Source organism: Panulirus ornatus, chromosome 13, assembly GCF_036320965.1.
Source record: "Panulirus ornatus isolate Po-2019 chromosome 13, ASM3632096v1, whole genome shotgun sequence".
NCBI lineage: Eukaryota > Metazoa > Arthropoda > Malacostraca > Decapoda > Palinuridae > Panulirus > Panulirus ornatus.
In genome coordinates, this window is record NC_092236.1 from 51,757,346 (window position 1) to 51,773,811 (window position 16,466).

At 44.8% G+C, this 16,466-nt stretch overlaps 1 protein-coding gene across 1 annotated transcript; it reads left to right on the forward strand.

Moving 5' to 3' along the window:
• The first annotated feature begins 5,351 nt into the window (after positions 1 to 5,351).
• On the forward strand, positions 5,352 to 7,287 carry LOC139752634 (uncharacterized). Its single transcript, XM_071668386.1, has 2 exons — positions 5,352 to 5,717; positions 5,848 to 7,287. Exons 1-2 carry the CDS (start codon positions 5,445 to 5,447, stop codon positions 6,241 to 6,243), a joined length of 669 nt encoding a protein of 222 aa, XP_071524487.1. The 5' UTR covers positions 5,352 to 5,444; the 3' UTR covers positions 6,244 to 7,287.
• Positions 7,288 to 16,466: the final 9,179 nt, after the last annotated feature.

Below are 16,466 nucleotides of genomic sequence, written 5' to 3' on the forward strand. Positions count from 1 at the left end.
TTATGACTTTCCAGTTAAGAAAAAAAAAATCCCTTCAGGCATATTACTCCTGCAAGGTATTTTTTTCTAACTTTTTTCGTCCGGCGTTTTGCCTGAGGGTGGAAAGACAGAAGAGAGAGAGAGAGAGAGAGAGAGAGAGAGAGAGAGAGAGAGAGAGAGAGAGAGAGAGAGAGAGAGAGAGAGAGAGAGAACCTTTGCATTGCTCTCCTGTTCTTCTACTTATTTTAAAGAGACCTGCACTTTATCATCTTTATTTTTTCTTTTAGAATTCTTTAAGTAGTGTTAAGGCCGGACCATCTCGCGTGGCCCTTGGGTCTATGTATATGTAAACCTCTCTCTCTCTCTCTCTCTCTCTCTCTCTCTCTCTCTCTCTCTCTCTCTCTCTCTCTCTGATAACATCAACCCATCTGTAGGCATCGCTCTCCCGCCCCGGCAATGCAATCTCGCACCGAGGACGGAACGAGACAAATGCAAAAAAAAAAAAAAAAAAAAAAAACGCGCACACGCGCGCGCGGTTGCCCTTCTCTAAGGGGGAAGTTCAAACATGTTGTGTGTGTGTGCCCTCACGGCAACCATGCTCACGTGCTCTGTTACCCTACCTTTTACGCCATGATCGTGAGGACACACACACACACACACACACACACACACACACACACACACACACACACACACACACTGAGTCCCCCCTCCTCCTCCTCCTCCTCCTCCACAGTACTGGAGTATTTCTGTCTAAAAGCAATTAATCTCCCCCTAGGCTCTCTTCCATATTAAAGAACACACCCCGAGGGAAAACGAAAAACAAAAAAAAAAGCCAAGGGTGATAGTTTTCCAACCCTGTGAGTTCGTCTCTCCGCGAGTTTTAACACATCTCGTGTTCCCCTCCTTGCTCATAAGTGTAGAGTGTAATACCTTAACCATTTCTTATATTGTATCTCTTAACATTTTTTCTTTCTTGATTGCCACCACCCCATTTTGTTATTAAACAATTTCAGGCGTTTAATCCCGACAGAATCCTTATCTCAGTGGTATTCATACGAATTGACACCGGCTCCTGTTAATTTGCCACTGTGAACCAAAGACTCTCTCTCTCTCTCTCTCTCTCTCTCTCTCTCTCTCTCTCTCTCTCTCTCTCTCTCTCTCTCTCTCTCTCTCTCTCTCTCTCTCTAAGTACCCCTTCCTCGTTCATTGCACACAAAAACCCTCTTTGTTTGTCTCCTGAGATCCATCCGTCTCTTATTCTTGATCACATCTACAGCTATCCCTCACCCGCCCCCTTCCAACTCCCTTTCTCAAAGTTATTATCTCTTATCTTCCTTCCTGTCTTATCTTTCTTTTCTTTCTATCTTTCTTTCTTTCTTATCCGTCTTCGCCTAGAAGTCTCAACATCTCCCGCTCTGCCTCAGTACTTTCGACTTTCGTTGTCCCTGTCTTCGTTTCTCCCTCCCTCCCTCCCCCTACCTCTTTAACATCTCTTCCTTCTCTCTACCTTTCACGCAATCGCCATTTTTTCTTTTCCATCGTTTCATCGGCCTTTACACACACACACACACACACACACACACACACACACACACACACACACACACACACACACATATATATATACATATATATATATATATATATATATATATATATATATATATATATATATATATATATATATATATATATAGATAGATATATAGATAGATAGATAGATAGATAGATACATAATTATAGAGGGATATGCAGATACAGTGAGAGAGAGAGAGAGAGAGAGAGAGAGAGAGAGAGAGAGAGAGAGAGAGAGAGAGAGAGAGAGAGAGAGAGAGAGAGAGAGAGACAGACAGACAGATTCAGTGCTGGTCACATTAGGGATCAGCAGAGTGGCAGGAATTACCCAATTTACACCTGCATTACGAAAAACAAACCCTCCCCCACACACACACCCCACGTCATGACCTTGTCAGGTCAGGTCAGGTCAGGTCAGGTCATTCCTGGGAATCCATACCCCAATGGTCGACTAATAACCAGAAGCATCTTACGTCACACACAAACACACACACACACACACACACACACACACACACACACACACACACACACACACACACACACACACACACACACCAACAGATATCACACTTTAACCCAGGGTCAGAACACCATGGCTTCAGGATAATGTATCACGCTAAAGATGATGTATACCATACATTATACACACTCCCTTTCATACAATGTATACCATACATTATACACACTACCATTCATACAATGTATACCATACATTATACACACTACCTTTCATACATCACCATCGAAATAAACGAGTGGGCTCTGCCTGTTGTATCATAATACTTTTTTTTTCCCACCCTACATCAACCACCACCCTCAATCTACGTGGCCTCCAACGCGGTGGTGGGGTTGGTGTGGGACAGCGATGTGGTGAGGGGTTTGGGCTACGGCAGCAGGGGGATTTTCCTCTCCCTGGCACGTAGGTTTGACCGAGGGGCAAAAAAAAGGTCAAAGCTTGAGCTAGCTAAGGAAATACGTTGCCTGACGAAACAGACAACATCATCAGTGAGGAGGAACTACGTTGATTATGAGCAACTGGGTAAAATCTAACTACAAGACGGAATTCTTATCACAGGATGACTGACACACCTTCACTTTTGTACTATGATACCCCCCGGCGTGTATGTGGAGACACAACGTTGATTACAGTCATCATTATGACTATCAATACAATTGGATTGAAAAACAACAACCTACTTTTGATAGATTACTTATTCAAACCATGACTAATTTGATAATTATGGATCTTTTTTTCTTCTTCGTCTTTGTCTTTTGCTCCTTCGTCAATAAACGACTGGTTTTAGCAGGTAGGACTTGCACGAGATGTATTCATCAGTGTATAATGTTATACATGTATGTTACCCCTTCGTGCACGTTATGTATATAGAGGCATCATACACTATAGGTTCCAACTGGGCGAACAGCGGAATTAACATGGGATTATCACTTACGTTCTGGGCGTAATTTAATCCCATTCAGAGTGCCGGAAAGCGTAGCGTAATGTACAAGTAACGTACAAGTGTCGAATTACATTTCTCGAGTTCTTTCACAGAACAGAAAACTTATTTTTTCCCTCATTAAAACAAAGCATAATTATGAAAGACGTCTAATTTACGATTACCATGCACGGTAATAATTGCAATTAGCGTAGTTTGGAAGCAGCACCGTAGCTACTTTTAAGAACTAACTCGACATATATATATATATATATATATATATATATATATATATATATATATATATATATATATATATATATATATATATATATATATATACAATCGCTTCAAATCCACGACTGCAATAATTTGCACCTCTTTAGTTACACAGGAAAATTCACAAGTTCATCTCTTTGAAACATCTCTGTAACTCCCTACTCTTACCAAACTACTCTGTGAGTTTCTAATCGCCGACAGCCTCGTCGTTTAGGACCCAATGGTCTGCTGCCGTTTGAATTCCTTTGCATTCACTCTAATCATCAGATCTAGACAGGGAACATCACACACGTACATCTTGTGTACAATCCAGAGGTGTTTGACAGAACCAGTGTTTATTATGATTTATTATTACTACAGGCAGTTATGATCTGTAAGGAACAGTAATTAGGGAACCACGAAGAACATTAAGTGACTGATGACTACTGTGATACCCGTAACTTGAGGAACATGACGTGAACAATGCTGGTCGCGAACACTCCTCCCGTCCTCGCCTAGTGCTCTCCTCCCGCGCACACCCCAGGCAGCGACGGTCTGTCACTCCCGCCTCACGGCGGAGGAGACGACGACCTTCGGCAGACGACGACGTGTCGTCCGGGCGATGCAGAGGAGGAGTTCGGTCTCTGCCGCCCTCCGAGGCCTGAGAGAGCCGCCTCACGACCGACCCGGGCGCGCGCCTTCGTGGTCGCCTTGCGCACCGGACTCCGTCTGGCGGACAGCTTCGCCGGCAGAGACGCGGCGAGCCTCAGGAGTGCGGCCATGGCCAAGGAGGTCTCCGTTGCGTTCCTGGCTTGGCTGGCTTCGGTCCTGAGTCGCCATGTCGTATGGATCCTTCGTCTCTGCGTCGGGAGATCTACGAGGCAGACTCAGCGGATCGACTCCTCGCTGACCGCGCCCCAAGTCCCACTCGACGGCGCGGGCTAAGCCAGCGCCACTGAAGGAGGAGGGGGCGTCGCCCATTGCCACGTAGGTCTCCCCGGGGTTCAGGGACGCCCCTGAAGCCAAGAGCCGCATGGTGGTGGTGGTGAGGAGGCGGAGGTGCTGCCTCAAGGAGAGACTCATTACGTAAGACTTTCATCACACACAACGAGGGATGAAAATATTCACTGGTGACGGTCACAGCGGCGGAGGCAACAAGCCGACCCGACGCGTCACCCTACGTCCGTCTAACTCAGGTCTGGCTAGAAATTTCTATCCGTACGTAAATCTATCAAATATCTAATCTGTCTATCATGTCACCCTTGGTCTGTCTACCTCAACATCCAAGTCTAAACATCTGTCTCTGTATGCCTGTCTTTCTATCAATCTATCCATCTGTCTGTCTATATATCTAGTCTTCCTTTCTTTCTGTCTATCTGCATATTTCTATCAATACATCTACAGTATCTAACCCTGTCATTCGTGTCGGCTACGGTAACGCTATAGCATGCCAGGACAAAGCGAACATTTCCCATATTCCAAATGTTGACTCTGTACCATGCGCCGGAGTCTCCCGTCATCACACACGTAACATTTCCTTATTTTTCCCGAGTGACAACACTGCATCATACGTGACGTCATGGTCTGTTGTACCTGCATCATATGTGACGTCATGGTCCGTTGTACCTGCATCATATGTGACGTCATGGTCCGTTGTACCTGCTGGACCACGGGATGTACCGCGTGGTTCGTCTATTCGAACGCTGAGTTTACTTTGTGGATAGATCTGCCGTTGGAGGCGTTCAGTGAGTGAAGGAATCATTCACGATGAGTAAGTGTAACCTCATCTAACCTCACACTTCCCCAACCTCCCCAACCCCCGGTAGGGGCATGGGAGAGAGAGGGGGTCGTGTGTCGTGTGTGTGTGTGTGTGTGTGTGTGTGTGTGTGTGTGTGTGTGTGTGTGTGTGTAACGTTAAGTCACATGAAGGAAGGAGAGGGTGGGGGGGAGTGAAGTGGAGGGGTTACTGGGTAAGGTGGATCGAACCCAACCCACCCACCCTACCAACCACAACGCTCCTTCCTCACCCCCCTAAACCCCCCCCCCCACACAATAACTACCTCACCCAGCTGACCGACGCCAGATAAAAAGCGGGGGAGGCCGGTGGACGACGACTACTTGGCGCTCCTCTGCCCCTGCGTGAACAACGTAGGTCCCACACACACCCACGTCTACACCCTCACCCTTACCATGCCCGGGTCCCTGCCTCTGTGCCTGCTGGCGGCCGCTGCCCTCCTCCTACCCTCCACCACGGCCTTCTACTACAAGGAGGTCCACCCGCACTGCCCCGTCCACCAGCACGTCAAACTGTTCAACGAGACCGTCCACGTCGGGGAAGTCGTGGTGGTCGTGGAGCCCATAGTCGTCCCTGTCTACCACCTCAGCACCGTCTACCAGACGACCGTCCTGCCCGTCACCAGCCACCTCTTCCACACCGTCACGGCCGAGGCTGTCGGAGTCCAGGTACTGTCTTATCTACCAAGTCCTCTCGAATGTCCACCATTTCCTTATCTATCTTTGCCTATATAGATATATAGATATCCTTATCTACATAGTATCTATATCTTAATTATCTTTTTTTTATCATCAACAGTTCACGGAGACACTGGTCGTGACGACCGCCGTGCACATACCCCTGACCCGGGTGCGAACCCTGACCACCACAGTCACCGACACCGTGGTGCAAGTCTTCACCGACCTCGCCACCAACTACCACAGCGCCTTCGACACCGTGGCCCGGCAGGAGACCCAGCTGGTGGAGGCCACCGAGGTGGAGACGGTCGTGGCGGATGTGACCCAGACGGTGGTGGAGACGCTCCACTCCACCATAGTGGTGACGGAGGTGGAGGAGCGGACCAGCCTGATGGCGGAGGCCTTGAAGGAGGTGGTCACCAGCACCGCCCTCCTCCCTCACCACCACACCAGCACCCACACCCTCACCAAACGGATCACCCAAACCTTCTGCCCCTTGCCGCTTGAGGATATCTAATAAGCTCAGACTACCCTCAGCCCAGGGGCAATATTAAGCTCAGACTACCCTCAGCCCAGGGGCAATATTAAGCTCAGACTACCCTCAGCCCAGGGGCAATATTAAGCTCAGACTACCCTCAGCCCAGGGGCAATATTAAGCTCAGACTACCCTCAGCCCAGGGGCAATATTAAGCTCAGACTACCCTCAGCCCAGGGGCAATATTAAGCTCAGACTAACCTCAGCCCAGGGGCAATATTAAGCTCAGACTACCCTCAGCCCAGGGGCAATATTAAGCTCAGACTAACCTCAGCCCAGGGGCAATATTAAGCTCAGACTAACCTCAGCCCAGGGGCAATATTAAGCTCAGACTACCCTCAGCCCAGGGGCAATATTAAGCTCAGACTAACCTCAGCCCAGGGCAATATTAAGCTCAGACTAACCTCAGCCCAGGGGCAATATCAAGCTCAGACTACCCTCAGCCCAGGGGCAATATTAAGCTCAGACTAACCTCAGCCCAGGGGCAATATTAAGCTCAGACTAACCTCAGCCCAGGGGCAATATTAAGCTCAGACTAACCTCAGCCCAGGGGCAATATTAAGCTCAGACTAACCTCAGCCCAGGGGCAATATTAAGCTCAGACTAACCTCAGCCCAGGGGCAATATTAAGCTCAGACTACCCTCAGCCCAGGGGCAATATTAAGCTCAGACTAACCTCAGCCCAGGGGCAATATTAAGCTCAGACTACCCTCAGCCCAGGGGCAATATTAAGCTCAGACTACCCTCAGCCCAGGGGCAATATTAAGCTCAGACTAACTTCAGCCCAGGGGCAATATTAAGCTCAGACTACCCTCAGCCCAGGGGCAATATTAAGCTCAGACTACCCTCAGCCCAGGGGCAATATTAAGCTCAGACTAACCTCAGCCCAGGGGCAATATTAAGCTCAGACTACCCTCAGCCCAGTAGTCATTTCTAAGCTCAGACTACTACTCTTGGCCTTCAATGTATATATAAAGTGATGTGGATGTGTATGATGGCTTGACGAAATAAACCTATCTAATTCTTTATAGACTTTATCTTAACCGTTTGATTGAGTACATATTCTTTTTTAAAAAACAACTAAGACAAAGCGCTACCTTACTGACGCAGGAGGTGGCGATACTGTTTCTTTTTTAAAAAAACACCGAAGACAAAGCGCTACCTTACTGACGCAGGAGGTGGCGATCCTGTTTACTTTCCATCCGAGAATGGATGAAGGAGAGTCGCACGCCTTCCTTTTCCCCTCTCCATACATCAACTATTCCATTAAGATCCTCGGGAAATAATCACTTACAAAACAAATCTCCCTGTGTCGTATCTCCGGCTTTAGATTCCCTCTCTCGTTTCCCCCCCTGTCAAAGTTTAACTGAATGTCACCAGCTCTGTGTAAGAACAGCCTCTCTGTCTCCCTCCCACCAAACACGTGGGATATAGCTCACATCTACCCTCTGTCTGCTTACTTAGCAGTCGAAGCAAGCGCATGTTACGAATATAAAACAACCACTCACTTATTCTCTTATCATACGTAACACTGACCATTTTGGAGCAGTGTATTATCTGGTTCAAATGAATTGAACAGGCTGGGTGCTTAATGTGCATGTAAAAACACTCGTATCCATGAATATAAAGTATTTGAACACTTCGGGACTGTGTTATATATTCCTGTTTCATTAAAAGGTCTGTTAGTGTGTGCATGGTAATCCTGAAGATCAAAAATCTCTTTCGAAATGGGACTTGTAACAAGAATCATTTCGTCAACAAGCGAGAGAGACGCGTCTAAAAATGATGATGGTGTTTACCATACAGGTCTGTGTCTCTGACCCAGGACCCACAACCACAACAGCACCCCACACCTTCCCCACCACAACAGCACCCCACACCCTCCCCACCACAACAGCACCCCACACCTTCCCCACCACAACAGTACCCCACACCCTCCCCACCACAACAGCACCCCACACCCTCCCCATCACAACAGCACCCCACACCATCCCCATCACACCAGCACCCCATACACTTCCTGGGAGGGTTATTACCTCTGGTTCAGTCGTCTGTTACTGTCTGCAAGCCATCACTCAACAATGGCGAATCTCAAGTAATGTACAAACATACTGTACATTCTAATGCACACATTTTTTTTTCCTCGTTCTTTGGCCATGTTCTTGAGTATCTACAACCCTAATGTCATTATCACCTCTCAATTCTAATCTGTAGCGATCTGAATGCAAAATACATAGACATTAAAAAGTATCAAGTACCCCTTTCCACAGACAACAGGAAGATGTGAGCTCATATACAGTCTTTCAGATGCATTCCGATGCGCGTACCCTCAAAATCTATAGACGAGACAATTAGGCTCACTCGTATATCCTCTTCCACCCGTCTTTCCATTCGTCTCCCCGTCTCTCCCATTTAGAACTCTCCCATTCACTGGGATGAGAGATCCAAACCTTCAACTCAACTCCCTCCCCTCCTCTCCCCATCCCACATGCATTACATTATTCAACTAAGTTCAGAATTTCATAGGAACACACACACATATATATATATATATATATATATATATATATATATATATATATATATATATATATATATATATATATATATTTTTCTTTCTTTCAAACTATTCGCCATTTCCCGCATAAGCAAGGTAGCGTTAAGAACAGAGGACTGGGCCTCTGAGGGAATATCCTCACCTGGCCCCCTTCTCTGTTCCTTCTTTTGGAAAAATTAAAACAAAAAAAAAAACAAGAGGGGAGGATTTCCAGCCCCCCCGCTCCCTCCCCTTTTAGTCGCCTTCTACGACACGCAGGGAATACGTGGGAAGTATTCTTTCTCCCCTATCCCCCAGGGATAATATATATATATATATATATATATATATATATATATATATATATATATATATATATATATATATATATATATATATATATATATATATGTTTGTCTTTTGACTCCGGACACATTAATTCACATTTCTGTTCAACACTACTATGACTAACGAGCCTCATTAGGAAGCAGTGGTTTGTTGTTGTTTGAATTCTGTTATATATATATAAGGTCTTCAAAAGGTGTCTAGACAGAGGAACAAAACATGAAAACAAGCAAAAATCTTGTAAAAAAAAAAAAAAGCATTAAAAGAATAGAGAAATCTTTCATAATGTTAAGAATTATGGATAAATGGAATAAACTACATCAAATCTTTCATAATCTTAAGAATTATGGATAAATGGAATAATAAACTACATGATAATGAAGTTATGATTCAATCTATTCTGACTATCTGGACAACATGCAGAAATATTATGATGTTACATGACAGAGAAAGTCCAAGAGATTGCGCCCCTATGCGTGTAGAACCCCTCGCTCACACACACACACACACACACACACACACACCCTTCTCCCCCGAGCAGGCATTGCAAATTACGTCATTTAGTATTATCATTCTTTATCGTTATCACGTGACCCCTTAAACCCCCTTGATGGGGTTCCTGCAGTTTCGCAAGCTGCGCTACAATCGTCAGCTGGGCAATGATGGATTCCCATTTGAGAGGAGAAAAACTCCGTCCCTCACCAACATCCCACAACCTCCCCACCACCACAACAACACCCTACACTCTCCCCACCACAACACCCCCCTACACCCTCCCCACCACCACAACAACACCCTACACCCTCCCCACCACCACAACAACACCCTACACCCTCCCCACCACCACAACAACACCCTACACCCTCCCCACCACAACAGCACCCTACACCCTCCCCACCACCACAACAACACCCTACACCCTCCCCACCACCACAACAACACCCTACACCCTCCCCACCACAACAACAGCACCCTACACCATCCCCACCACAACAACAACACCCTACACCCTCCCCACCACCACAACATCACCCTACACCCTCCCCACCACCACAACAACACCCTACACCCTCCCCACCACCACAACACCCTACACCCTCCCCACCACAACAACACCCTACACCCTCCCCACCACCAAACATCACCCTACACCTCCCCACCACAACATCACCCTACACCCTCCCCACCACCACAACAACACCCTACACCCTCCCCACCACAACACCCTACACTCTCCCCACCACAACATCACCCTACACCCTCCCCACCACCACAACAACACCCTACACCCTCCCCACCCACAACAACACCCTACACCCTCCCCACCACAACAACAACACCCTACACCCTCCCCACCACATCACCCTACACTCTCCCCACCACAACATCACCCTACACCCTCCCCACCACCACAACAACACCCTACACCCTCCCCACCACAACAACACCCTACACCCTCCCCACCACAACAACACCCTACACCCTCCCCACCACAACAACACCCTACACCCTCCCCACCACCACAACAACACCCTACACCCTCCCCACCACAACAACACCCTACACCCTCCCCACCACCACATCACCCTACACCCTCCCCACCACCACAACACCCTACACCCTCCCCGCCACCACAACACCCTACACCCTCCCCACCACAACACCCTACACCCTCCCCACCACCACAACAACAACCTACACCCTCCCCACCACAACATCACCCTACACTCTCCCCACCACAACATCACCCTACACCCCCCCACCACATCAACACCCACACCCTGACCGCGTTCCTCTGGGGCCTTACAGGCCAATACAACGTCGCCGAAGGCGGAGTCCGGTAACACTGGTATAATATCCTCCCCTCTCGCTTTTAATCTTCCAAAAGAGGGAACAGAGAAGGGGGGCCCAAGTGAGGATATTCCCTCAAACGCTCAGTCTTCTGTTCTTAACGCTACCTCGTTAACGCGGGAAATGGCGACAAAGTATAATAAATAAAAATAAATATATATATATATATATATATATATATATATATATATATATATATATATATATATATATATATATATATTCTCTCTCTCTCTCTCTCTCTCTCTCTCTCTCTCTCTCTCTCTCTCTCTCTCTCTCTCTCTCTCTCTCTCTCTCTCATCGACCAATTTTCCCGAGGGCCCCCTGAGCCCCATCCGACACCCACCCACCCCCTTTTCCAGCAGCATGTCCTTCCTCAATCCCTGTTCCATATTTACATTCTCTCCTGACGTCAGTCCTAGCCAGTCTCTTCCCCGCGACTGTCATTATAACATTCGAAGTTTTTTTCTGTGTCTTTCTTTCTGTTCTTCTAAGTGGCGCCGTCCCCTCCCTCCCCTTCTGTGATGGTGTTCTTTTTGTTCATCATTAAGTCCGTGTGGAACACCTGGCCAAGTTCCCAGAGTTCACTTACGCTTGAGGTCCCGTCCTAATTTCATTATCATTAACAAGCTAGGTTAATTAAAGGTGAGGAGTGTGTGTGTGTGTGTGTGTGTGTGTGTGTGTGTGTGTGTGTGTGTGTGTGTGTGTGTGTTCTTATCTTCCGAGTTATTCATAGTTATTCATTGTTCAAAAGACAACACCGTTCCACTGGTTCATGATTATGGCATCATCTCGGACACAAATACGTTGTTACTTTGAAAAGGAACAAAATTATTGCTGTAATTCCCGCGCCCCTAGCATATATATATATATATATATATATATATATATATATATATATATATATATATATATATATATATATATATATATATATATATTTCATACTATTCGCCATTTCCCACGTTAGCGAGGTAGCATTAAGAACAGAGGACTGGACCTTTGAGGGATTATCCTCACCTGGCCCCCTTCTCTGTTCCTTCTTTTGGAAATCAAAAAAAAAAAAAAAAAAAAAAAATATATATATATATATATATATATATATATATATATATATATATTCCTATGAGTCCACGGGGAAAATGAAACACGATAAGTTCCCAAGTGCACTCTCGTGTAATAATCACATCATCAGGGGAGACACAATCACATGTTTACCAAATGGCGTCCTAGCTTCGTCTCTTCGATGTATATCAACTGACTGTTATATTTCTCTCTTGTGTCTCCCCTGATGATGTGATTATTACACGAGAGTGCACTTGGGAACTTATCGTGTTTCATTTTCCCCGTGGACTCATAGGAATATCTTGATCACGCGCAAAAATTGTGATCCTTTCCTATATATATATATATATATATATATATATATATATATATATATATATATATATATATATATATATATATATATATATATCCGACACTGGCAATGCAGAAAGACAGTGGGAACACGAATAATAAAGTGGACAAGAAGTGAAATTAAATGAATGGCAGTGTAACAGAAATATTCCACGAACGACTATCAATCCGTAAGACTGATATAAACAAATACAGAACGAAAAATCAACAAAGCTTCGAAATGATTCGCTTCGAACACTACCAAACCAGTGGTGGACGAAGGTCACGAATACCTTAAATACTCAGTCAATCACGACCAAGTTAACAAGATGGTCATTATGCACATCTGTTACATTCTCTTAAGGTTGAAAACCCTCAATTTAGAAGAGAATGAATGAATAAATAAATAAATGAATATATATATATATATATATATATATATATATATATATATATATATATATATATATATATATATATATATATAGGGAGCGGGGGGGCTGGAAATCCTCCCTTCTCATTTCTTTTTTTTTAATTTTCCAAAAGAAGGAACAGAGAAGGGGGCCAGGTGAGGATATTCCCTCAAAGGCCCAGTCCTCTGTTCTTAACGCTACCTCGCTAATGCGGGAAATGGCGAACAGTATGAAAGAAAGATATATGTATATATATTTATATTGCTATTGAGTTGGCGACCCAGTGGTCGGGAACACACACACACACACACACATACACAGGTACGGTACGGTACGGTACGGTACGGTGTGGACCACAGTGACGAAGATATAACAAACCATGGCTTAACATTTGGGAAAAGTTGCATGATAATTGATCAAGAGAGATGGGGGACGGGAGGACAAGTCGACCTGACCCCTGACCTGATTCAGGTCGACCTGACCCCCCTCGCCATAGGTCGACCTCACACCTGACCCCACCGTAATCCTAGCCATTACATCATGTCCAGAGTGTGATAAATACTAACCATTGCAACACGTAAATGGCTCGATAAATATTAACTAACAATTATATTATAATACGTAAATACCTCGATAATTACAAACCATTATAACATGTAAATAGCTCTGTAAATACTAACCATTATAACGTGTAAATGGCTCTGTAAATACTAACTATTATAACATGTAAATGGCTCTGCAAATACTAACCATTATAACGCGTAAATAGCTCTGTAAATACTATTTTTTTTTTTCAAACTATTCGCCATTTCCCGCGTTAGCGAGGTAGCGTTAAGAACAGGGGACTGGGCCTTTGAGGGAATATCCTCACCTGGCCCCCTTCTCTGTTCCTTCTTTTGGAAAAAAAAAAAAAAAAAAAAAAAAAAACGAGAGGGGAGGATTTCCAGCCCCCCGCTCCCTTCCCTTTTAGTCGCCTTCTACGACACGCAGGGAATACGTGGGAAGTATTCTTTCTCCCCTATCCCCAGGGAAATACTATTATAACATGTAAATGGCTGTGTAACGCGTAAATAGCTCTGTAAATACTGACCATTATGACATGTAAATAGCTCTTTAAATACTAACCATTATAACATGTAAATGGCTCTGTAAATACTAACCATTATAACATGCAAACAGCTCTGTAAATACTAACCATTATAATGTGTAAATGGCTCTGTAAATACTAACCATTCTAACATGCAAACAGCTCTGTAAATACTAACCATTATAATGTGTAAATGGCTCTGTAAGCACTAACCATTATAACATGTAAATGGCTCTGTAAATACTAACCATTATAATGTGTAAATGGCTCTGTAAGTACTAACTATTATAACATGTAAATGGCTCTGTAAATACTAACCATTATAACGTGTAAATGGCTCGGTATCTCGCTTGCTTTACTGTAATTTCACAACTATGACGAGTGGGTTTTCCAGTTTGCAGAAAATAACATCCACTTTCTCCACCAGAAACATGACTTAGCGAGCGACTGGACATGAATCTAATCAACACTTGTGAAACCCCATGAACAAGGGAGTGGGGGGGGGGAGTCCATTGACAACGTCTTGAACTAAATACGAGAGACGAGGAGAGATACGAGAGGTGGGGAGAGATACGAGAGGTGAGGAGAGATGCGAAAAGTGGGGAGAGAAACGAGAGGTGAAGAGAGATACGAGAGGTGAGGAGAGATACGAGAGAAGAGGAGAGATACGACAGGTGGGGAGAGATACGAGAGACGAGGAGAGATACAAGAGGTGAGGAGAGATACGAGAGGTGGGGGAAAGATAAGACAGTTGGGGAGAGATAAGGGAGGTGATGAAAGATACGAGAGATGAGGAGGCATACGAAAGTTGAGGAGAGATATTCTTAATGTAAAACATAGCCATGAACAGCCTACAGAGACCTCTCAAACTACCAAGCATTTAACAAAACACTCGTTTGCCTTATTCCCAGTCTTTCTAATACACACAGGAGTGTAAACCTTCACAATATGTAAACCGTAGGATATATATATATATATATATATATATATATATATATATATATATATATATATATATATATATATATATATATATGTGTGTGTGTGTGTGTGTGTGTGTGTGTGTGTGTGTGTGTGTGTGTGTGTGTGTGTGTGTGAGAGAGAGAGAGAGAGAGAGAGAGAGAGAGAGAGAGAGAGAGAGAGAGAGAGAGAGAGAGAGAGAGAGAGAGAGAGAGTTGACCCCTCTGACCTCAGCCAGACGTCCTCGGGTTGGTTGGGGTCAGGTGAGAGAGAGAGAGGAGAGGTCATGTCTCCGACTCTAAATCCACTAAAGAATTCTGACCTGAACTTGCGAAGCAGAGAGAGAGAGAGAGAGAGAGAGAGAGAGAGAGAGAGAGAGAGAGAGAGAGAGAGAGAGAGAGAGAGAGACAGACAGACAGACAGACAGGGAGACAGACAGACACAGTCTGTATGCCATCATATAGATAGGCAAAGCAAATGCATTTCCTTCAGTTTGTCCTCACAGGGAAGATCTCCAATGCCAGGGGACCGTTTTCTTTTTTTTTTTTTCGTCATCCTTGTCTGTGTGCCCAGTGCACTGAAGAATGAAAGGAGAGATCTAGACTGGGAATATAACATTTGCACTTCTATTGCCGACATTTCTCAAAACATAAATCCACGTCACGTATTCGTTCTATTTCGGTCGTTTCTACATTGCTGTCTCGTATATCATCTTTTCTGTATTATTTATCATTATTCCCATATCTCTCAAAAAACATACTGACCCCTCAGTAACTACGTTGTTAGAGTAAATACACTGGAACTCCCGTGTTTTCCTCTATCAGTGTAAAGCACTATGTTTATCGGTACATAATGTCCAATTCTTTTTTCTCTCTTTCATTAAGACATTCCTGCAGTATTGTTATCATCTGCTTTCATATCGTCAGCTGATTTTCCGATATCGCTCGCGACACTTGTATTACCAAGTTATTATAAACCAGGAGGTAATTCAGGTCACATGAGACTCATTTTGATCTAGGACTCATCTCTTTTAACCTTTTGTTTCCAGTCAGGTCATAAGTTCCCTCAATCAGGCCACGATTGAAGCCTTACTGAAGTTAAGGTAAAGAAAAAATTTACAAGCCACTCCCGTGAGACAAGATTTCCCCCCCCCCCCCTTTTTTATGTAAATCCAGGCTGTGAATCATTCACTCCAGCAAGTCCATGATGTAGTAAATCATTTACTAAGTTGTGGTGATTTTCGTCTGCTATCATCGCCTCTAGGGACTAGTAGTGACGCTGCAACAGTTGCAAGAACAAAGAATAAATATCTATCACCCTTTTGGAATATTGGAATTACATTTGTCATCTTCCACGATCTATCTATGACTCCCGATGAGAGAGAGAGAGAGAGAGAGAGAGAGAGAGAGAGAGAGAGAGAGAGAGAGAGAGAGAGAGAGAAGTTTGAAGATTAAGCCAGAAGCCATTGGTGTCATTATTTAGCAAACACCTGGCCAGCCGTCAGGATACACATGACCTCACTTACATCAGGCCACTACATCCCCCAGATGGGGTCACCTGACCCCTCATAACGCCCCCCCCCCCCAGCCCACCCCAAGGACAGCAGTTAAATAGC